At 41.6% G+C, this 24,731-nt stretch overlaps 1 protein-coding gene across 1 annotated transcript in view; it reads left to right on the top strand.

Moving 5' to 3' along the window:
• UNC80 (unc-80 homolog, NALCN channel complex subunit) overlaps window positions 1–24,731 on the top strand; it is a 5,631,640-nt gene that overhangs the window by 3,011,204 nt on the left and 2,595,705 nt on the right. Inside the window, exon 29 of the mRNA XM_044060513.1 lies at window positions 11,399–11,496. Within this exon, the coding sequence (XP_043916448.1) occupies window positions 11,399–11,496 (98 nt within the window). The remainder of the gene's footprint in view (window positions 1–11,398; window positions 11,497–24,731) is intronic.

The following is a 24,731-nucleotide window of genomic DNA, read 5'->3' as shown; positions in this document are numbered from 1 at the left end:
GGGAGAGTCAGGACTTCTCTGAATCAAAAAAGAGGCTTAGGGATTTCCTTCTTTTTCCTCATCATAACCCTTTGGCAGTACCTCCTGTATTAGACATTGTTGATGATGTGCTCTCGGAATCGAGCATGGCTCCTGATTCCCTGCCTCCGGCTCCTAGTAAGCCAGACAGATATTACAGGGTTCCTGACTCTCACAAATTTCTTTTCAAAAATTCTGCTGCTGATCCTGAGACAATTTCTCAGGGTCCCAAGGGTGTTAGGCTTCTGCAGCCAAAAATCCTACCCCTTCTGATAGAGATTCCAGGGCGCTGGATAGATGGGGTAAGAAGGTTTATATGTCTGCAGCCTTGCCAATCAGGGCTTTAAATAACCAGTTTCATATGCTTAAATATCAACAGCATGTTATGGGCTTACTGAAACAGAAAATGATGTTGATTTCTGATTGTCTGGAAAATAGAGTTACAGGATTTATTGCATTCAGCAGAACAGGTTGGAAAGCATACTTTGCAATGTGCTTTTGATTCATTGGAGGCCTCTTGCAGGGCCCCAGTAACTGGATCTGTGATACGAAGGCATGCCTGGCTCAAGGAGCAAAATCTGCCTGATCATATTAAAGCTAAACTGTTGGATGCCCCTTTACATCATGACAGTCTATTTGGTAATAAGGCAGAAGAGGTTTTAAAGAAAATGGAAGGCAAAGCTAAATCTATGCAAACTGTTAAAGATTTCTTGCCAGTGCAGTCACCCAGGTTCAGTAGGCACTGGCCTACTAAAAATTGGTCCTTTCCTGTGTCCAACAGAGCCTCACAGTGCAAACCCAGGTGCTCAAATGGCTCCAGATATTAATCACAGGGATCTTACAGGTCAAGGCAATGGGGTGCCTCCACCTCCAAATCTGGAGGTAAGAAAGCACAACCCCAGAGTAAGCAGTCTCAATAACTTTCCTCTACCATCTCCAAGCACTTATCTTTTGGCAGCCCCCTTGGGGGGGGCAAACTAGCACTTCATACTTAAAATTGTGGGTTAATTACCCAGGACAAGTGGCTATTAAACATAGTATCCCAGTGGTACAGATTTCATTTCCATACTTTGCCAGTTCCAAACGGATGGCCAGATCTGCCACAAAATCAGTGGGCAGAGGCCCAGAAACAAGTCAAGTCCCTCATGGATATGGGGGCTATTCAACCGGTACCAGAAAAGGAAAAAGGACAAGGATTTTATTCAAGACTTTTCCTGGTACCCAGAAAAGACAAATCATGGCATCCAGTACTGGACTTATTGACTCTGAATACGTTCCTGGACATTCCAAAATTCAAAATGCTGACTTTACAACAGCTCATGCCAATGCTAGGCAGGAATGCCTGGTTGGTAACTCTAGACTTAAAAGAGGCATACCTGCATATCCCAATAAGGGAATCTTGCAGAAGATACCTCCACTTGAAAGCAGGTTTTTTGCATTACCAATTCTCTGCACTGCCCTTTGGCTTATCTACTGTGCCCAGGGTCTTTACAAAGTGCCTGGCACCAGTAATTGCATTCTGCAGACAAAGAAACATTAAAATTTATCCTTATCTGGACGATTGTCTCATTCAGGCAGAGGACAAGGACACACTTCTTCAACATCTGGCATTTGTAAAAAGGCTTCTAGCATGCCTAGGGTACACCATAAACAAAAAGAAATCACAACTGGTACCCTCTCAAATAATTACATTCCTGGGTGCAAGCTTGAATACAACTGCCCAGATGGCTTACCTCACGCCAGACAAACAAAAGCAATTGACAATATACTTCAAACAAATGGCAACAAAAGCCCAGTTATCTGCAAGACAGATTCTGCAGGCTTTGGGGTTCATGGCATCCTGCAGTCTACTGATTCCATATGCTAGACTGCATATGAGGAAACTTCAATGGTACCTAAAAAGCTTATGGAGTCAACATTGTGACAGCCTGGAAACAATGATTCCTCTCATTCCCTGCCTACAACAGGAGTTCCTTTGGTGGGCAGAGACATGTCACCAAAACAAGGGACTGTCATTCACTCTACCCCCTGCCACCCAAACCTGAACTACAGATGCATCAGACTATGCTTGATGGGCTCACCTGGCAGGGAGATGCATTCATTGCAAATGGAGCCCAAACCAAATGCATCTACATATCAACCAGAAAGGAATGTTAGCTGTTCAGAATGCTCTGACAGCCTTCAAAGACTTACTTCATCCAGGATAACTACTGATAAAGACGGACAACACCACAGTAATGTGGTACATAAACAAACAGGGGGGTACCCATTCATACCCCCTTTGCAGACTGGCTATGGCCTTGTGGAACACAGCCTTGACTTGCCAAATACATCTTCAAGCTCAATTCCTGCCAGGAAAGCAAAATACACTGGCAGACGACCTAAGCAGAAATCGTATGGACCCACACGGATGGAGAATGGATCCACAAATCCACAAATCTTCAGCATGTTAACACAGAAATGGGGAAGCCCAGACATAGATCTGTTTGCCTCTCCCCAAAACTATCAGTTGGACAAATGCTGCACAAGAGCTCATCACAAAAAAGCATGGAAAGTGGATGCTCTATCCTTCGGAAAAACCTATCAGTCTATGCCTTTCCCCCTCTGCCTCTACTGTCCAAGTTCTTACTAAAAGTCAGACAGGAAAAAACAAAAAATATTCTAATTGCTCTGGACTGGCCTCGCCAACACTGGTACCCGCTTCTAAGGAGTATGTCACATCTTCCTCTGTGGTACTTGCCTCAAACACCTCATCTATTGTCTCAGCAGAACTATCAAATTCTGCACACTCAGCTCCAAACTCTGAATCTTGCAGCATGGCTAATCAACTAATTATTCAAATCACATCTCTCAGCAAACCTGTGTTGGATGTCATTTTGGAAGCCAGAAGGCCTAATACTAAAAATTCTTATGCTGACAAATGGAAGAGATTCTGTGCTTGGAACCAAGCACTAGGAATAGACACAGCAAAGCCCAATATTCCTCAGATTTTACAATACTTAACTGAGATGCTTGACAAGGGCCTATCTTTTGCTTCAATAAAAATCCATGCCTCTGCCATCTCGGCTTATTACAACACAGAACCTCCCCTCTTTTCTCATCCACTACTGAAACAGCATCTCAGAGGGGCCAAATATTTAAGGCCTCCCAGGAGAGCGCCAATTCCTGCATGGGACCTCAATTTTGTGTTCCTTTTGAACCAGCAGCTACTGCTGATGTAAAATTTCTTTCTTGGAAGACAGCTTTTCTTTTGGCAATCACTTCAGCTAGAAGGGTTTCAGAACTACAGGCTCTCATGGCAGTGGAGCCTTTCATTATTTTTTACCCTGACAGGGTGGCCCTCAGGACCAATCCTTCTTTTATGCCTAAGGTGGTATCCAGTGTGGCTCTTAACCAGACCATTCTCCTGCCAACTTTTTTCCCAAATCCACATAACAAGGGGGAGCGGATTCTGCATTCATTGGATGTACACAGACAAATAAGATTCTACTTAAACAGGACAAAATCTCTAAGAAAATCTGAACAACTACTGGCAGCATTTGCTGTGGGATCAGAGTGGAAGGCGATAGCAAAGCAGACTGTTTCTAAATGGATAAGCCATTGCATTCATTTCTGCTGCTTGCACCATGGTAAACCTGTGCCCAATGGGATCAGATCCCATTCCACCAGGGCTTACTCTACTTCAGCAGTTTTTCTCAGAGGGATACCTACCAGAGACATTCTGGAAGCTTCTACTTGGAGCTCAGTTCATATGTTCACAAAGCATTATCATTTACCTCTCTTCTCTAAATCCAGGGCAGGCTTTGCCACTTCAGTCCTGCAGGGCCTTATAGCTGCTCCTAATGCTGTTTAGCTCCATCCTCCCATCCATAGCTTTGGGATTCTACCCAAATGTAATGACTGCAACAGTGAAACACAAAGAACATAGTATAGTTGTTTACACTTACCATAAATGTTGATGTTCGAGTGCATTCACGGTTGCAGTCCGGGTTACCCACCCGCCAGCCCCCTTTTCTATACCTTTTCTTTCCTTCACTATACTCAAAAGCCTTTGTGGTGTATTTGCTTTTAGTTGAAGGTAATTTTTTTTTGTATCTGAGGTGCATTTATATATTTACTGTTTTATACATATAATTTTGCTCCCCGTTTGGGGGGCACCTGACATCCGGGGCAACGGAAATTTCAGGAGTCGGCCAACCAGCACTTGCGAACTGCTTCTGCTTCGGGCACCACGAGGCAAGAAAGACTGATTAAAATGGCATCAGCTGCATGTTTTATACCCCTGACGGCCTGATGTCATGGAATAGGAGACAGCAACCGACGCAGGACTCAAGACTTTGTTATTCAGGCCGACTGAGGGCAACCTGCCAGCAGATTACCCTAAATGTAATGACTGCAACAATGAATACACTCGAACATCTACATTTATGGTAAGTGTACACAACTGTACTTTTTCAGCAAGGGATATTACTTATAGGTGGGTACTGTAATGTGATTTGCAACAGTAAAGATATGTCTGGGGCCCCAGAAGGGAAAGTATAACAAAGGAGGGTAGATTTTTGAAGAAACTTATGAAAATATTTGGCATGAAAGATGTGAATTCAGTAATAGGAATTCGGAGTGAATTTACATATTATTTCCCAAGATATAAAAACTGGGCTAGGCTAGACAGAGTTTACATTTCACAGGAACATGCGCATTTAAAGGTCTTGATTTGCACCCGATAACTATTTTAGATGATGCGCCACTAATAACTGAAATAAAAACATGGGGTAGTGAAATAAAATTGAGACACTGGCACTTTCCCACCTAGCTGCTGAAAAAAAGGGTTATTTAAGGAATCGGCAGTGTAGATTAATGAGGTGTTATTAATGAGAAAAGAAATTTCTTCTGAAAATATAGCTAGAGAGTGGGATAAAATTAAGGTGGAGTTGAAAAATAGGGTGGAAATAAAAGAAAGGGAGCTATGATTAAGAAGTAACAAGAATTATTTAGAGGGACTGACAAATGTTAACGTATTGCAGAATAGGGGGAATCTCACAGAACAAGAAGAGTATCAACTGCAGAATGCTAAGCAGAAAATAAGGGATTACCTTGATAATATGCATGAGTTTAGAAAGATTGCCATTAACTGTTTTTTGATAGTAACAGTAGACCACAAAAACTTTTAGCACAACGACTCAGGCAACAGAAAAGTACAAGGGGCTAGGCAACGGAAAAGTACAAGGGGCTGTCGCCAGGCTTAGGGAGCCTATAACAAGGAAGGTAACGAGATCCTGTAGAGGTATTATAAATATCTGTAAAATTCTATGAAAGTCTGTATAAAGCAGAGAAATATGGACATCAAGAAAAATATGCAAATGGAAATGCTTGTGAAGGAATTAAATATGCCAAGGCTGGAGGTAAATGAGGCTCAATTACTAACGGTTAGGATAGGAGGAGATGAGATAAAAATTGTGATATATAACCAATCTACATGTAAGTCCCCAGAATAGATGATATTATTGTGGAAGCTAGGAGGAAAAAGACTAATAAAGATCTGGAAGATTTTGTTTAGCAGTATATTAAGAGGGGGGTAGTATTAAGAAGAGAAAAGACAAGTCAGACATATTTTATCTACCAGAGGAGAAGTTGTAGATAGCAATTAAGAGCTGAAGGACTTTATCTGGGAGGGGACGACAGCAAGAGTCAAGTGGGATAAGCTGATTCTTCCAGTAGAACAGGGGGGATTGGGATTACCCAATTTGAAAGGGTATTTCAGAGCTATACATCTAAGGCTCCTGTACATAGCACAAGCAGAAAACTATAATTCAAACTGGAAAACGATGATGTTGAAACGGGGGGGCTCAAGAAACAAGGAGAGACTGGGATTTTGGATGCAGGCCTTTAGAATAACAATAATCGTACAGAATATTATATCCATAAAGTAGAAGAAAGTATCTAAGAACTAAGACAATGCAGGAATGGAAAAAGGAGATGACTGCAATTAGGGATATAGGAAATATGCAAGGGGGGGCAGGAATTTATTGGAGAAAACTGGCAAAGTAACCAAGGCATTGGTAGTAAATAACTAGAGAGGGAAAAGTAATAGAATGGGAAGAGACCAAGAATTTATTTGGACTGCAGGATAGAGATTGCCTTCTGTTAGAGAGGGAAAGGTAATAGAATGGGAAGAGACCAAGAATTTATTTGGACTGCAGGATAGAGATTGCCTTCCGTTAGGGATTGATATCAAGTGACTGACTACCTTGATTGTCATTCTGTTTAGTGGTATTTCTGGGTGATATGGATAATGTATCAGCAAGATAAAGAAGTTTTCCTTTCTTGTAGACAAGACTGAAATTGTACTTTTGCAGTGTCAGCATCATTTGTTGCAGTCTGGCTGGAGCTGAATGCATTGGCTTACTCAGGATTGTGACTAGTGGTTGGTTGTCTGTTTTGATCTGGATAGGTCTACCATAAACATAATCATGGAACTTAATTCACAAAGGCTCTTTATTGATCTGGACATACTGCTGTTCAGTCTGGGTAAGAATTCTCGATGCATAGGCAACAGGTTGGTCCTCTTGTAGAATAACTGCACCAAGTCCAAATTTTGAAGCATCACAGGAAAGTGTAACTGATTTGTAAACATCAAAGTATCTGAGTGTCGGCAGACTGGCAGTTCTCAGTTTGAGGACATCAAATGCTCTTTGGTGTTGCTCTCACCAAGACCAGGATATATCTTTGTGTCAGCTCTCTGAGTGGTGCTGAAAGTTGGCTCAAGTCTGAAATGAACTTGCCTAGGTAGTTGACCATGCCAAGAAAATATTGCAGGGCATGAACATTGTCTGGAACTAGCATCTCAAGAATGGCTGTTTGCTTTGAAGGGTCTGGTTGTAGGCCTGTACTTGTAAATAAATCACCAAAATAAGGAACTTCTTGTAGCTTCACTTTGCATTTCTGTGCATTGAGCTTAAGATTCACATTGCCCTTTCTAGAACTTTCCTGAGGTTTCTGTCTTGCTCAGCTTCATCACAACCTCCTACAAGTATGTTGTCTACTATGGTAGCACAAGGATACTCAGAAAAAATTTGCTCCAATGCATGCTGAAAGACTTCACTTGCAGAATTTATCCCAAATGGCATTCTCAAAAATGTGTACCTGCCAAACGGAGTACTGAATGTAGTGAGCAACAAGGATTTCTTATCTAGGTGAATTTGCCAGAATTAACTCTTTTCATCTAAGACAGAAAAAATAGTGGCATTTGGCAACAAGGCTGTGAATTTGACTGTGTGTATTGGATGATGAGGTCTTTTTAGCCCTTTGTTCAAATCTCATGGGTCAGTACATATTCTGATGTCATCTGAGGTTTTCTTATGTGCCCACATTCTTTTGATTTACAAAACCTTTTTGAAGTGATTCCATTTATTACATTTGTGGCATTGTTGACCAAAAGCTAAACACTTTTCCATTTTAGATTCATGACCTCCACCACCATTATGACAGGTGGCAAGGAAAGTGGGTGGGGGCCCATGCTTTGAATGTGCTGACTCACTCTTGTGTGCTTGACTGAGACTGTGTGAAGTCTGGAATTTGCTAGAAAGTTCTGGGGTTTACCATTGACTGCTGCAGGGGATACAGCTGCTTTGTGCTTGGGCCTGTTTCTTTTTACCACATGCTGCATACTATCAACATGAACTTTATCACTGTGCCTTCTAGAGCTGCTGTCATTTGTAAGCATATTTGTGTACTTCTCTGTAAGCTCGTATAGCTGACAAATCTCAGTGGCCTTATTCAAAGTTAGATCACTGTCACAAAGCAAAATCTTTCTCACAGCATCATCTTTTATACCACACACAAGTTTGCCCTTTATCAACTCATCCCTTAAGTCACCAAATCTGCACGCTTTAACTTTATTCCTCAGGTCAGTTATATACACTGCAATTATTTCACCAGGCTTTTGATCCCTTGTGTAAATTAAGTGCCTTTCCATTGTAACATTTGCCACGGGGTTACACATTTCTCTAAATTTATGTCTTACTCTGGGTCCTTCTTTGACTCAGCTTGTACAACAATATGACAGTTTTCCCCCTCTTCAGCAGAAATAGCAGGTGCATACACAAATGAGCGCTCCCTTTCTATAGCTTCTGATACAGCTAAACTAAGTAGAATAAATACCTTTGTACGGTCATCTTTATCAGAAAGTGCAGCCTGTATGAAAATGTCATTATGTTGTTTAAACGCTGACCAATTCTCAGCAATATTACTGTGTAACACAAGTACTCACGATTTTTGAATTCTATCTGCCATGTCCACAAAGTATGCACAAACACACTGAAAATATAGCCCTTGTAATTATGTTTGAACAAATTGTGCTGTGAGCTTGTAACAACATCCAAATGCACAGTAAAATCTGTGAAATATTTTACTTTGCAAAATATTTTCTGTAATGGCTGTACTGTGCAAAATGTACCTTGCAATGGATGAACTTTGTGAAATAGCTTTACTGTAACACTGCACAAACATGCAAACAATTTATACACTTCTGAAAACTCAAATATCTTTGCTTAATATGAAATACATATGCTTTGTAAAAATGCGGTCATTTCCCCTTATTTTATTCATTTTATGCAGTCGGACTTTATTTCAAACATTTTCTGTAGTAATTTGAATATTTTTAACAACATTGTACATATTTGTTTATGCAAAAATTATTTAGAATGTTCTGTATGGCCCTTTTCATATTATGTGAATAAGAAGTAGTGCTGAACATGTTTAATACCTGAAATTCGTTTCTGACCTGTTTTATGAAGTATGCAGTTTTAGGATGGTCCACTGCTGTATATTCCACCAGCATCTGGATAAGTGCCGTAAATTGTTTTTGCCAAACTGTTTTAAATTACATGCCCCTTTAGTATACCAGTTCTGACTGCAGGCCCTTTGGATATGCCATTTCTGATACAATGACCCTTTGGGTATGCCACTTCTTTCACCATGTCGCTCTTTCTTCTCTATTACAAATAGTAAGAAGGCTTGGGGTTTCATTCAGATGCTTTCGTATATACAAACACATCAGGATGGTTAGCAGCATCTTTAAATATGAACAAACTAACAGAGCTTACATACATACATACATACATGTTCACATCTAACTACAAAATGGCTGTCAGGCTCACACATGCTCAATATTTATACTCTAGTGCAAGCCCTTGGATAGCTTCTTAAAGGTTTGTACACACATATTGATCTACAGGTTCTGGATCCAATTACAGATCTAATCTCACATCCATTGGGTCAGCCTCACCTGGATTGCAAATCCCTCAAACTGACTGCTCCGTTCTTCCATTTCCAGTGATTGCCAGAAATCCCAAGCTGTTCACCAGGTGAATTCATATTTTTTCTGCATCACAGAAGTCTTCTACTAGAAAAATGTGTGTCAGCAAATGAAATAGATTTAATATTTATTCCATCTCTTAAGGCCTGGAACCCTTTTTGACAATTTTAGATGCAGTCATGGACAATTTAGCTGACGTAGCTACTTTACCATTAACATACAGTTAGCAGAGATCTCTAGTTTTCAGGATTATTCCCTCATAGCATCCCTGAGACTTTCTAAAGTCTTTCTGAAAGGGACTTTTCTTCTCAGGCCCCCCCCCCTTGAGAGATCCATTTCCTCCATGGGATCTGTCCTTTGTGTTACAGCCTTTGATCAGGCTCCCTTTGAACCTGCTGCTAATGTGGCTCTGAAGTTTTTATCTTGAAAAACTGTTTTTTGTTGTTGCTGTGACTTTTGCTAAACTAGTGTCAGAGCATCAGTCTTTTGTCAAGAAACCTCCTTATCTATATTTTCATAAAGGAGGGTATCATTATGAACTAATCCAGCCTTTTGCCTAAGGTAGCCTGTGAGTGTAACTTAAATCAGCCTATTCATTTGCCACTGTTTTTCCTAAAGTGTTAGTAATAAGAGTGAGTACATGCTTCATTGTTTGGATTTGCAGTGACTATTACAATTTTATTTATACACGACAAATAACATCAGGAAATCAGTTCAGCTTTTTTGAATCATTTTCCAGAGTTACACCAGGAAAGGGAGTATCTAAAGTCACTTTGTCCAGATGGCTTACTGACTAGCTCTTTAGTTTACTAAGTTAATGGATTGTCCTTACCATCTAACGAAGGCTTATTCCACTATCGCAATTGCTATATTGACAGCCTTCTTTAGTCATGCATCCTTGGATAAAATTTTTTTGCAGCTACTTGGTCTAGTACACAAACCTTTGTGAGTCACTACAAACATGACATCCAGTCTAGGTTAAAGGCTACATTTGGCTCCTGGAATATTCTCTCTTAGTACCTCCTGGATCAGCATGGCTGGAGATTCTGTCCCACAGGCTGAGACAGATGGAAGAGACATTGAATACAAAAGCTTTGGGTCTCTGTTTGATGTTTTTCTCAGTTAGTAATAGTATTTATAGAGGTCCAGTATGCCGGAGGCAAACTCAATCTAAGGAAATGAGGTAGTGCAGGGCATTATGGGAGAGGAGCTGAAGCTTCGAGTCAATAGTATGAAGTGCCAACCTCTGATCAGATTGGATCCAGCATCCCACAGGTTGAGATAGAATGAAGAAGACTACATGGATCTAGTCTTATGGTAAGTGCAAAACTTTTTTTTTTCCTGCTCTCCTCAGGTTGTGGCTACATAGGGTCTGATGGCCACTCCACTCGTCTGGGTATAAAACTGAAATAAATGTATAAACAAGATGTGGACATATTGCATTATTTTATTCTGAACTACATTTTTTCATTATTGATATACCTGTTTTCACAGTGATATTTTTTCTTAGCTAATCACATCTGTTTATAACACTTTAATATATCTTTTTTAAATTATTTATTATTTAGTTATATATGTTTTCAAGCCAAGTATGTAAAATTAAACAACAAAATAAACTAATCAGGTTGTATGCGTTGAATTTTTCTGTCTTTTTGTACCACAGCTAACTCTGTGTCTCGTCTGAAAAGGGACATTTTGACTAGGGTACCTAGTTATACAGATAAGTGTATAAAAATAAACATTCATTTCTTGGTGCAGTAGCTACGTATTAAGTTAAACTGCTTTTTACTGTTACCTAACAATAGCTGGGGAAAAAAATAAAACTACAGCTCTATCCCTAAGTCCTCATTCTAATGACAGATTAAATTCTCTTTCAAGTGTTTAGTCCTACATCATAATTTTTTCTATCTTTGCTATTTGAGCAAAAAACTATATAGATGTTACTGATGTGCTGTTTACAACCATAAAACAAAGGTTTGTTCAACCATAAAACAAAGGTTTTCGCTAGAGTGAAGCTGTCTGGCAGTTTTTCATGCTGATCTGTTTTTGTTCCTTTTTTTTTAGGAAGCCCGTGGAGTGCAAGTGAACCAAGCATCGAGCCAGATGGGTTAAATGCAGTGGGAAATGAAGAGAATTACCACAGAAACATGTCATGGCTACATGTATGTAAAGTCATTTCACAAAAGGTTTAGAGTATATTTTTTATCTCTGCTTTGTTTCCTGAGGTGATCCTACTAGGCAAAATTCATTTTCAGATTGGACTGGAGGAGAAAAGCTCTTAAGTGTTAAGTGTTATTAAGGAAAACAAGGTTCAGTAGCTATGACAGTAAACGATCTGAATAAGCTGCAGAAACAGTACAATGCCATTAAACAGTATCATGTCTGTGCACAAAGTATGTATATATATATATATACAGTTGCAGCATTTCATCTGTCTGACAGGTCATGTTACACAGGAAGACTATCTTGGAACAATACAATTTTTAATGTCAGATGTAATCCTGTCCTAGAACAGCATGCTAAAAGGTTTTTAATTTATTACACAGCCAGAACAGTATGATGATACAAGATCTGTTGGCTACTTTGAGTTTTTAAAAAAAGTCTCCCATTTTAAACAATGCCATAGGTACACATACATTAATAGAAAATAAAACAAGTCATTGTAAGTGTTTCATTGTTTTTGTGCATTGTACTTGTATGCTTTCTTTTTATTAATGATGATCATTCACTCAAACATTATGTAAATTGCCACATTCCTGCTTTCCCTTAAACCTCACTCCTCCACCTGATCATTATTCTGCATTTATTTTTACAAATTCCATTCATTTCTATGACATTTGCTCCATCCCTTTTCTAAGGATCCCACCTCCAATTTTTTATCTTCTTTTCAATATTCAGTCTTTCAGTTACAGTTGGTTTAAATTTAGATTTTTCATTTTCTGGCAATTGTTTTTTTTTTTTTTTTTTGGCAGGCAGTAGCATTAAACTTAATAATGCTTGCTATGTCTGGGCAATTCAGATTCTACATCACTGCTCAAAATTACTTTGTGAGTTAGTTTGTTACCCTATCATTTCAAAATAATCTTAAGGGATTTTTAAAATCTGCCAACTGATCCAGTCCCCAAAAAAAAAAACATGTTCCTAGTGCAGTCTCTGTTTCCCACTAGCATTTGCTATCTACCTGAGGAACAATTTTCTAAAGTCTGCCTGATGTATAACATTACCTATGCAAACACTTTTTTGCAAAAAATCCTAAACCCTCTGGATATTGGGAGCTAAATAAATGTCCTATTGTCCCTTTGTATACTATCTTTTCATTCTTTGTTGCTGTCTTTTCTAAGCTCTGCTTATCGATTCTTTTAGTTACCATGCTAAAGGAAAGTCTCTCTGTTGATCAGTGGCAGTGAAAAACATTGAGCAGCCTGCCTGCCCCTGTGGGAGTGGTTACTGACTTGAAACTGTAGCTTTATTGGCCATTCTGGGTCAATTCCAAAATTAGTTATATGCCCTACTAATTATCCATTTTCAACAGCAACTTCTCTTCTACACTCAACTAAAAAACTCTACCAGAGCTGGTCTTTCACTTAGTACTCCACTATCCCTTTCTCTTAACCTGTACTCTGTTAGCTGTCCCTGGAAGGTAGTCTGTAACCTACAGTTCAAACTTCAACTTAGTCTCAACCCACCTTTCTCTTTGTAGTTATTTGCTCCCAGTACCTTGGTCCCTTTGCAAATTATCTCCAGCAAATTCCAGCCCCTCTTGAGCATTTTCTATACATTCTACTTGGAGTCATCGCTAATGGCAAAATCTCCTTTCGCTGTTCCCTTGTTGGCTTAGTTCTTGGAATATTTTCTGCAACCTTATGAATATGATATTATGTATTGCTTTTATTATTCTCTTTAAGGATTTGCATCCAAAGATCACAGAAATGAATATGAGGTCTGCTCTTCAGTCAGTGCTTGCTGAATTTTATTATTTGTTAGTAATTGCAAGTGTGGGGTAGCCACATTCTTTGACTTCCTGTCCTTGCCTATTTAAGTGGTACAGTTTGAAATATTTTCTGCTTAAAAACTTCAGCTTTGGCTGGCTAAGATCTAGCTGTATTCAACTGGACGTATAAGAAAATTTAAGTACCTTTATCTGCACTTTTCTTCAAAGAATACAGTATTTAAATTGATTTAACCGTGTTGCAGGAATATTAACTGAACTGTAAGTTTTGACTCTGCTCTTTAGTCAGTGCTTGCTGAATTTTATTATCTGTTAGTAATTGCAAGTGTGGGGGTAGCCACATTCTTTGATTTCCTGTCCTTGCCTATTTAAGTGGTACAGTTTGAAATATTTTCTGCTTAAAAACCTCAGCTTTGGCCGGCTAAGATCTAGCTGTATTCAACTGGACGTATAAGAGAATTTAAGTACCTTTATCTGCACTATTTTTCAAAGAATACAGTATTTAAATTGATTTAACTGTGTTGCAGGAATATTACCTGAACTGGAAGTTTTGACACTGCTCTTTAGTCAGTGCTTGCTGAATTTTATTATATGTTAGTAAATGCAAGTGTGGGGATATTCACATTCTTTGATTTCCTGTCCTTGCCTATTTAAGTGGTACATTTTGAAATATTTTCTGCTTAAAAACCTCAGCTTTGGCCGGCTAAGGTCTAGATGTATACAACTGGACGTATAAGAGAATTTAAGTACCTTTATCTGCACTTTTTTTCAAAGAATACAGTATTTAAATTGATTTAACTGTGTTGCAGGAATATTAACTGAATTGGAAGTTTTGACTCTGCTCTTTAGTTAGTTCCACCCACCCTCCCTGTTTTTGTTTTGGTGTTAATCTTAGTGGCCTTGAAACTGCCCGCCCATCTTGTAAATTTGTGTTTGGATACTCCTTCTGGGCCCATCTCATTTGCTCACTCAACTGAGTGCAGTGAGATCATATTCTGATATCAGGTACTCCTACTGTGTACAAAGAGTGCATCTGGGAAACAGAAGAAAAAAAAATTTAAGCTCGTTTTCTGCCTTTCCTGTTTAGTGGTATAGACTGTAGGCTTCTGAGCCCCCAAGCCCTTCTGTGTTGGAGGGAAGCCTTCTAGCTTAGTTTTTTTTCTTATATCTAGCCAGTTTTCTAGTTTCAGCACTCAAATCTGTTTCTTTGAACTCAGCACTTGTTCAGAACTCATTGTAAGCACTACATAAGCTGCAAATTACTACAGCACTCAACTTTCCTCACTTGTCTAGTGGAAAGCAGTTTTTAGTACTTAATAAATAAGCACTTATCCAGGCATGTCTAAGGGTCAGCTCCCAGTGATTTCTTCTGTCTACCTGATGAATCTGGGCATCTTGGGGCAATGCAGCAATTGCCTCATGTACACAGACAACCCTCTCCTCCTACCACCTAACACTACAACCTGTGAGAGATGCACTTATATAGCCAAACTGGAAACAAAGCTCTCTTCACCCAAGACTGGACTAGACAGTCAAGAGAAGAGGGTAAACACTTGCACCACACCACACTCATCACATAGTCCCTCGAAACCTACAACTCCAAAACACACACATAGAAACACAAAACACACACCCACATTCGCGGAGGCTCTCAATAAAAACCTGCCCAAGCATCAGCGACATCCAAAGCATAAACGCAAGCAAACTCCACTCCCCAACACAACCCAAATGACACATAGCCCACAAACTCTGTGTGCCACTCAACCACAGCCCATAAGGCATAACAACGTACCCAGCACTCTAGTCATAGGTGACTCTATAGTCAGGCACACTGATGTTCCACTCACTAAACTAAACAAGGAGAAAGTTACTGTCAGCTGCCTGCCAGGTGCCAGGATCCGCCACATAATGCATGCACTCAGGTCACTCCACAATAAGTACAAATATGACACTGTCATTGTCCATGTTGGTGTGAATGACCTGAGACGTACCTCCCTGGACTACATGAAAAGAGACATGGAGGAGCTCTCTGATCTTGTATCCCAGGCAGGTATGACCCTAACCCTGAGTAGCATCCTGCCATCACCCAGAATGATACCACAGTACAAGGACAAAATGATTGACTTCAACAATTGGCTAAGCTTCTGGTGTCATTCTAAGGGGATCCAGTATTTGTCTGCCTGGGACGACATGATCGACAGTCCACGATGCTTTGCAGAGATGGCCTGCACCTGTCGCCCTTAGGATTCCGGATACTGGCTAAGACTCTTGCCACCCCTATAGTGCCTTTTTTAGGCAAGGTTCAAATGACAAATTCACCACCGTAACAGGTACAAGCAAGCAAAATCTGAGGGTAATGCTACTCAATGCTAGAAGTCTAAACCTCAAAATGCACTCACTTGAGGCACTCCTTAAAATGGAGAACATTGACATCTGTGCAGTGACAGAGACCTGGCTCAAAGTTCCAGAGAGCATCCCTGCATTACCAGGCTTCAATTCATACCACACCTTTCGGCTACCTAACCCAGAAAGAAGCACAAAAGGTGGAGGCGTGTCCATATTCATTAAGGATATCCACACCTCCAGGCTAGTTGCACAGTATAATGCATCTGAGATTATCCAAGTGCAACTAACTCTGAGCAAGACCGCAATCCAAGTTGTAGCTTGCTACAGACCCCCCACCATGCCCCAGGATTCACACTCCTCATTTCTTGATACACTGGGAAAGTATTAGGGTACAACCCAACACCCTAATAATGGGCAATTTCAACTACCCCACCATTAACTGGGAAAACTACTCATGTACCAACTCTTTTGCTCAACGTTTTGTAGAATTCATAAATTCCAACGCCTTGGATCTACTTATTCACATCCCCACCAGGGGCAGCAGTATCCTAGACCTGGTCATTACCAACATGGGAAACCGGTGTTCCACACCAGAGGTCAATTCCTCGTTGGTCAGATCCGACCACAAGCTAATAAGCCTAGATATCCACATCCCACCCCCAGCCCCAATTAGGGAAACCATCGTAAAAAACTTCTCAAAAGCCAACTTCACATTTCTTAAGACAGAAGTGGCAAACTTCATGACACCCATGCAGACGAACAGTAGAGGTATGACTGCCGAATCCTACACAAATGCACTTTATAAGCACTTACACGAGTGCATGGATCATGCTATCCCTAATAGAACCAAGATGTTATCTTCCAAAAAAAGGAAGCCAATCTGGTGGTCCTCTGCCATAAACAAACTCTACAACAGAAGAAAGAAACTGTTGCAAAAAAGAGTAAAATCCCATGACTGGAGGAACTCCCTGGTCAACCTCAGTAAGAAGCTGAGATCCCTCATAAAATCCTCCAAAGCTAGTTACGAAAACAAAATTGCCACTGACTCTAAAGACAACCACAAAGCATTCTATAGCTATGTCAAGAATCTAAATGGGAACACTCAGATCTGCTCTGAGTTACAGCATAATGGCACTAAATATACAGAACCAACTGATATTGCCAACATCCTAGCAGATAGGTTCAGTGCTAACTTTACCCCCCTCTCACCCCCTAGAGGGCCCATCTCTGTACCGGAAGAATGCAAAGTTCCTGTAATCACGACTGCACAGGTAAAAAACACACTCTCCAAAGCCAAGAACACAGCATCCATGGGACCTGACAATATCCCAGGCTGCGTTCTACACGAACTACAGAATGAACTGGCACCCTACCTAAGCACCTCACCTCACCTAGCCTCACCTCAGGCTTTGTACCCACTGAATGGCGCACCGCGACAGTTATCCCACTCCACAAAGGGGGAGCCATGACGGACCCCGGGAACTACCGCCCTATTAGCGTGACGAGCCTGGTCTGCAAGGCCATGGAACGTATCATGGAACTCATAAACAAAGACATTGGTAATCTCCAAACTCTGGACCCTACTCAGTTTGGATTTGTAAAAGGCAGATCATGTCTCCTAAACCTGATTGACTTCTTTGAAGCAGTCACCAAAGCCATAGATGAGGGTAAAATGGTTCACACAGCTTATCTAGATCTCGCCAAGGCTTTCGACACCATCCCCCACTCTGGAATTATAGATAAGCTCACTAAACTAGGTATAAATCCCTATGTCACAAGGTGGGTTGCCAACTGGCTCACGGACAGAATCCACACTGTGAAAGTAGCGGATTCCAAATCCAACATCAGACCAGTGACAAGTGGAGTACCACAGGGTTCAGTCCTGGGTCCTCTCCTGTTTGGTATCTACTTCTCTGAAGTGCAGGCCAACACAGAAGGTCTTTGGCTAACAAAGTTTGCAGATGACTGCAAACTAGGAGCCATAATCGAAACTCCTAACGATGTGGACAAACTACAGAAGGGCCTCACTGAGACAGATACCTGGTGTCAAAGCCATGGCCTGAAGCTCAATGCCAAAAAGTGTATTGTCATCCCCTTTGGTAAAAGCTCTGTACCCATGAACTACCACATGGCTGGCAGCCTACTTAATGCCGAAAATGTGATGAGACCTTGGGACACAGGTGGACAGTAGTCTCTCCTTTGATAATCACATTACCACAGTGGTCAGGAAATCCTTCTACGTGGCTCATCTCATCACAAAAGGATTCTCATCCAGAAAAAAAGAGGTCATTGTTCCCCTCTACTCATCACTCAGACCCATTATAGAGTACAACGCCCCTTTTGGTATGTACCTCACAAGACATCTACAACAACTAGAAAGACCACAGAAATACCTCGCAAAGAGGATTACTGGCCTCAAACGGATGCCCTATGCAGACCGTCACAAAAAGCTACAGCTTTACTCCATCGCATATCGCCTACTCAGGGGCAATCTCTGCCTAACATGCAAAGCTATGTCAAACCCAGAGCTGTTGGACATGCTCCACTTAAAGAAATCCCAATCCCTCCGAGCTACACGCTCTAGAGACCTTAACCTTGTCACCACAATAAACAGAACATGCTGGAGGGATAGATTCCTGTCCCAGAGACTTCCCATACTCTGAAACAGACTACCTATCTATGTCAAACAGAGCTCCTCATTAGCACTCTTCAAGAAAAATCTTGATGATTGGATGGGAAATGGGAAATTCACCCCGGGGATCACTTCTGTGGCTCTGCTCGGCAGGGGCACAGGAAAATAATTTTCTTGGGTGGCGAAAGCCAGGGTACATTTTTAGGGTAGGCTTGTATGGGCTTAAGGGCCGATAGCCTAGTACCTACCTGTGAACCTATGAGCTGTAAAATATCTCTTCAAATCAAGTAATCTTCAACCACCTTGTTCTGTTTTGAGGAGCAACCTATTCCACTTAACTCTTGCCATCTTCCCCTCCCAGATAAATTCCTTCAACTCTCTATTAATTATTGTCCACAACCTCTCCTCTTGTTGATAAAAATATGCCTAACCTGTATATAAACTAAAGGGACTAAAAACATTTTAACTGGTTGTACCTTACTATCTACACCATAAACAAGAGCTTCCAGTTTGTCAGCTTTTGTAATATCTTTTGTTTAGTCTCTTCCCACATATCCCTAGCTCCTTAAAAGGAGCCTTTTAAGTCCATACTCCTAAATACCTCATCTTATCATCAACCCATAAAAATAAGTATTACTGAAACAATATGTGTATGGGTACATAATTTACGTCTGTAGTCTTTTTTTATCTTCATTAATGTTTTTATTCTAAAAAGACATGATACTGTCTCAGAATGTTCCACAATGCCAACATGTCTTTTTGTGGATTTTTCAAGTACAAAATAATATCGTATGCAAATAAAAACAACTATTCTTAATTACCATACCAATTATATCCTTGAACTTCAGAGTCCCTTATTTTATTTTCCAGTTGCAGTAATCATAAAGGAAGTAACAAAGGGGAAAGAGGACACTCCTGCCTGTTTCTCTGTTCAAGCACAACTTATTGAAGAGGAACCCTCACACTTTAATTCTTGCCTCTGATCCTTCGTATATCCTCCTAATTAACCTTATTATTGTTGTGACAGAGCAAGATACAGAGGACAGGAAGAAATGGAAACAGATGATCCACTGTGGCGACCCCTAATGGGAACAGCCGAAAGAAGAAGATTGTATCAGGCTACACCAGTCATTCTTGTATATGTCTTCAGAAGTCTACCCTTTTTTGTTATATTTTCCCTTCTAGGTCTCCCTGATAAATTCTCACTATTGCAAATCAGGTTCCAGTCCTCAGCCAGAAGTAATAATCCCTGCTGAAAGCTTATCATTTTTTCACAAAATTCCGTCGAGCCATAAAAGCAGTTTTAGGTGGAATATAAATACATGCTAGAGTAATCCTTCTGCCTTACCAATAGCACTTACTACCACAAGTCTTCCACTGTTGCCTTTTCTCCCTTCCTGCATCACTATTAGAACCCCTCTAGCAATTATATTATTACTTCTTTTTCATTTGTCCTTCATATTCTGCTAAATGTCAACCATGATGTCCTTTTTTGTCAAATTCACATGCTCATTTCTATCCAAATGATTCTTTTACAGTGTTGCTATTGCACCCTGTGTTTTGCTTTTTGTCTGTTTCTCTAAAGCCATTTACATTCCATTATAATATGTACAGATTAGTTATTATGATAGAAAGCTATTTCTCCTCCCTATTATATAGTAAATTTCTTTTATGTGTATATTTTTGTCTTTTACATGCACACATTAATGTTTGTCAGGCAGATCTCTCTCATGTAGTTGCATCTTCTCTTCACCATATTTATCTATTTTACTTTTTTAAGACTTTTTGTTATAAGGAAAACACTCAAATCAAACTAAAAATGAGATTTTCAGGAGCCCCACCCCCTTTTAATTTAGAAACAAACATGCATGACTATGTACATATTCAAAAAATGAAGATCTGATTTTGTCTGCCTTCATTTATTCTTGACAGTTGGGATCGGTTCCGATCCTCTGAACCATCTCAGCCGTTATACAGCTCGCACCAGCCAAAAACTCTCGAGCCAAGCTTCTACCCACTATGCCCCTGTGTAAATTACAGATCTCGTTTGCCCCTGTGCCAGCAAGAAGCGTCAGCCTTTCTCTCAGCTTTGTGTTTTATAATTTCTAATAATCTTGAGATAGTTTAAACATTTTTCTCCCTAATTCTCCTATTTCTCTCGCAATATGTCTATATGTATGTGTGTGTGTGTGTGTGTGTGTGTGTGTGTGTGTGTGTGTGTGTGTGTGTGTGTGTGTGTGTTTGTATAGCTGTGTACTCCTTTCCTCCACCCCCTTTTTTCTTCTAACCCTTTTTGGGATTTCCCCTTAGCACCATCTTTGGTACTTGCCCCATTACCTCAGGTAATCTTATCTACCATTGTTGGTAGATCTTTCCTCCTTCCTTACTTTTCCCTTTCACTCCTTTTTGTCTGTGTGTGTTTGTGTGCGAGTGTACTTTATCGGGTGTGTTTTTTCACCCTTTACTATTATTATTATTATTATTGTTATGTCTGCTAAACCGGCTATGACTGGTAAACCATCTAAAGGCACGTTGGGATTTAAATGTTGCCAAGACTGTAATAGAAAGATACCCAATTCTGATGGGTATCTTTTATGTGTCTACTGCTTAGGTGCGCATCATTTGGATTTGGATTGTGACTTATGTAAGAGGTTCAGTCAGAGAACCTTAGTAGAGAACAGGAATAAGCTCTTGCTTAAAGGTCTACTTAAATCCCCTTTTAGTGAAGCCTTGTCCAAGGCCAACACAAAACAAGATTTACGGAAAAAGAAAAGCCTTTCAGTGCCGACATCACCTTTGGTTCCAGAGGCTCCTAAACCATCAGTTCCGCACCCTTTGGGACTAATGGCTAAGGGTCCAGCACTTCAATCTAGTGCCTCCACAGCACCATCAACTTCAACTGTGCCGTCAACACCCTTGTTGGCGCCAGCCTCTATAGGTTCTGGCTCGGCGTTGATTTCGCCTACTGCTCAACAAATATTTACATCGCACCACCACAGTCACAGTCCACCCTCTTGGCGCCACAGCCTATTTTGGAAATGCCCAGGATGAGATATTCCCCAACTACAGACCCCTTCATGGGCAAACTACATAGTCCATTCATTGAAAGACCACAGTCTTCTTCGGCCTTTTCAGTATGGTCCTCCAGGAGTCTTTCAGAGCTGGATGTTGTAAAGTTGGTGGATCAACTGTTGCTGGCCATAAATATTCCTGCTCTTTCTCAGGTCCCTCACCCATATGGATTGGGGACCTCTTCTTCCAGGACTCCCACCTGTCATCCTCTGACTTTGACTGCCGTTCTTGAGCCCAGCACTTCGATACCCCTGGTGCTGTCTGTTTTGGTGCCATGTAAAGGTGTTCACCTTGGCATTGTGTGTTGCTCTGACATCATCGGTAACTGCCGTGGAGCTGACTGAGTCTCTGGGCCGAGACCACACCATCTGCTCCATGGTTTCCGGTTTGACACCTAGTTTGGGTGTGATGCTGATCTCTGTTCCAGAAACTTTGATGGTTTTGGGTCCTTCCCCAGCTCCAGCCTTGGAGGGCAGTCCCTCGGAGCGGGGTGTGACCTCGGTTCCAAGGTGGTCTTTCTCGGTTCTGGGCTCCGAATTCCTCTTCATGGGGTACTGCCTTTCTGGTTACAGAGAGGGCCTTAGCCTCCATGGGCTTCCAGCTGGTCCCAGATGCATCAGAATGCCATAGTTCCATAACTCTGGTCCAGAGTTGACACCAGTTTTTATGACAGGACAACGAGCACTGAAGCTTCAAGTTGCCCAGATACATAGCCCCTCCTCCTCGGAGTCCTCCCAGAGATTCCCACTGAGGAGCCACCTCAAAAGAGGCATGCAAGAGGAAGCATCTGGATTCCCCTGAAGAATCCATTATGGAGGACACGGATTTCGATGAAGGGGAGGATTCCCCTATGGTCACCCTCTGAGGATGCCTCCGTTGGAGACATCATAGAAATTCTGAAACAGAGGAGTAACTAGAAGTCCCAAGACCCATCCTTGGAGGAAACTGTGTACTTGCAAGGCTTTGTTGCCTGACCATCTACCTCCTGGGTGTCCCCACCTGCTGACAACCTCATCAAGCTAATTGTGCAGTGGGCATGGAAGACTCCTGACACCATAGAGCCCATTCCCGGAGACCTGGCAAAATATTATCACCACCAGAAGACAACTAATATTGGGCATGCCATTAGATGCCATGGTGGCGGCTGCCACCAAAAAGGAATTAGCCAAGGAGAGTCCTTCTGTTCATCCTCCTAAATGGGAGTCTGGGACGATGGACAGGTTTGTAAAGCAGGTCCTTGAACTTTATGGCACACTTTACTAGACTCCAGAGAGACCTGATTAAGGAATTATCAGAAACTGTAGCTGGGGCTGTGTCCAGCGAGGTAGACGTTAAGGTCGCTTCACAGGTAGCCACCCTGTAGTCTTTATCAAACTCATCCATGCAACTCATTGCCCATGTAGCCGAAGGGATGACCAGAGCAGAGGGCTCTGGTGTTGCCATTAGGTGACACGCCTGGATCTACTTGTGTGAGCAGAGCCCTTCAAGTCCTCCTTCATCAATGCTCCGTTTGATGGATGTTCTCTGTTTGGCCCTAAAGTAAAGGACATACTAGCCAGGTGTGAAAAGGATGGTAAGACTCTGTCTGCCATGGGCATTCTTTTTTCTACCCCTCAACAATCCTTCTCCAGGAATCAGAGGCGTGGGAAAATGTGGTTCAAAAAGATCCAGGGACCCTTCCATGACACACCTGGCACTGGCTCCCCTTGAGGCAGAGGGAGGAACTCATATGGAAGATGCAGACCTTGAGGCAGAGGTGGCCCGTGAAACCAGGGTTCTAGGGATTCCTTCTCTGGACAGCCCTACCAGCACTCCTAAAAGGAGGCCCGATTGCTTTCCTCTGAAAGCAGACGGGGAAGACTTTCTCTTCACCTGTCAGCCTGGTGACAAATATCTGATTCTTGGGTGCAGAAAATCATTGCCAGAGGCTACAGTATCCCCTTCAACATAATTCCACATTCTTGAAGAAGAATCCCCAGTGTTCCATCCCATCAGAGAGATCAAGCCACTAACGAAATACAAAGGATGCTGCAAAAAGCAGTCATTCATGAAGTCCCACCAGACCAGTTAGAATCCGGGTTTTACTCAAGATTCTTTTTAGTACCAAAAAGGACAGGGGACTGGAGGCCAGTACTAGACCTCAGTCTTCTAAACAAGTTTGTCCAGCAGGCAAAATTCTAGATAGTCACAGTTCAGTCTGTTCTCCCCTTTCTAGAGAAAGACGATTGGATCTGCTCTATAGAGCTTCTTGATGCATATTATCATATAAAAATAGGCAAGCACTCAAGAAGGTTCCTCTGCTTTCGGCTAGGAGCCAGTCATTACCAGTTCAGAGTGCTGCCATTTGGTCTCGCCACGGCCCCCAGGTGTGTTCACCAAATGTATGGCAGCCATCACAGCCCACGGGAGATTAAACGGATTCCGGGTGTTTCCTTATCTAGATGACTGGCTCCTTACTGCCCCCACCAGACATCTACTGACACAAAACTTACAGTTCATCATACATCTGTTCAAGTCCCTAGGCATCACAGTGAACTGTGAGAACTCTCAGCTGTCCCCCACTCAAGACTTGGAGTACATTGGGGCACGATTCGATACAGTCTCCTGCATAGCCTCTCTACCCATTCACAGACTACAAAAGATAAGATGCCATGTCCAATCCATTTTACTGAAATTAAAAGTGCACTCTCTTCTTGTTCTTCAACCACTGGGTTCCATGGCAGCAGCTATCACCCTAGTTCCCATGGCATGGTTTCACATGAGAATACTTCAGTGGCTTCTAGCCTCACAATGGTCCAGCCTTACTCATTTGTTAAGTCATCCGATCTTGATAATGGAAACTTGCAAGAAAGATCCATCTTGGTGGATGGATTCAGAAGAGATCCTTATGGGATGGTCTTTTGTTCCCCCTCAGCCCAAGGCCTCCCAGATGGGGTGGGGGGCATTATCTGGGAAAGACAGTCCAAGGCAGTTGGTCTCCTCAAGAGGCCAACTTGCACATCAATGTCTTGGAGATGAGAGCAGAGCTCCTATAGCATTACAAGCCTTTCAAATATGCTCTTCCTCTGGCAACAGTTGCAGTCCAATCAGACAACATGTCGGCAGTCTGGTACATCAACAAACGGGGGGAACCAACTCCTACCCCCTCTGCCTGGAAGCTCTCAAAGTTTGGCAGTGGGCGATATCTTCCAACCACTTTTTTGTGTCAATGCACATCCCAGGGAGTTCCAGTGTGATAGCGGACAAGTTGAGCAGACACATCCTACTGCTGCACGAGTGTTCTCTAAATCCCAAAGTGGCAAAACAAATATTTTGCTGATGGGGCGATCCTTGCTGCGACCTATTTGCCTCCCCAGTAAACAAGTGCAGCACATAATTTGCCATACTCCCTCCACAGG

The sequence above is a fragment of the Protopterus annectens genome, chromosome 2.part0 (genome assembly GCF_019279795.1).
Source record: "Protopterus annectens isolate FY-2018-M chromosome 2.part0, PAN1.0, whole genome shotgun sequence".
Lineage (NCBI taxonomy): Eukaryota > Metazoa > Chordata > Ceratodontiformes > Protopteridae > Protopterus > Protopterus annectens.
The sequence above is the reverse complement of the archived record's forward strand: the minus strand, read 5'-3'. Positions and strand labels throughout refer to the sequence as shown.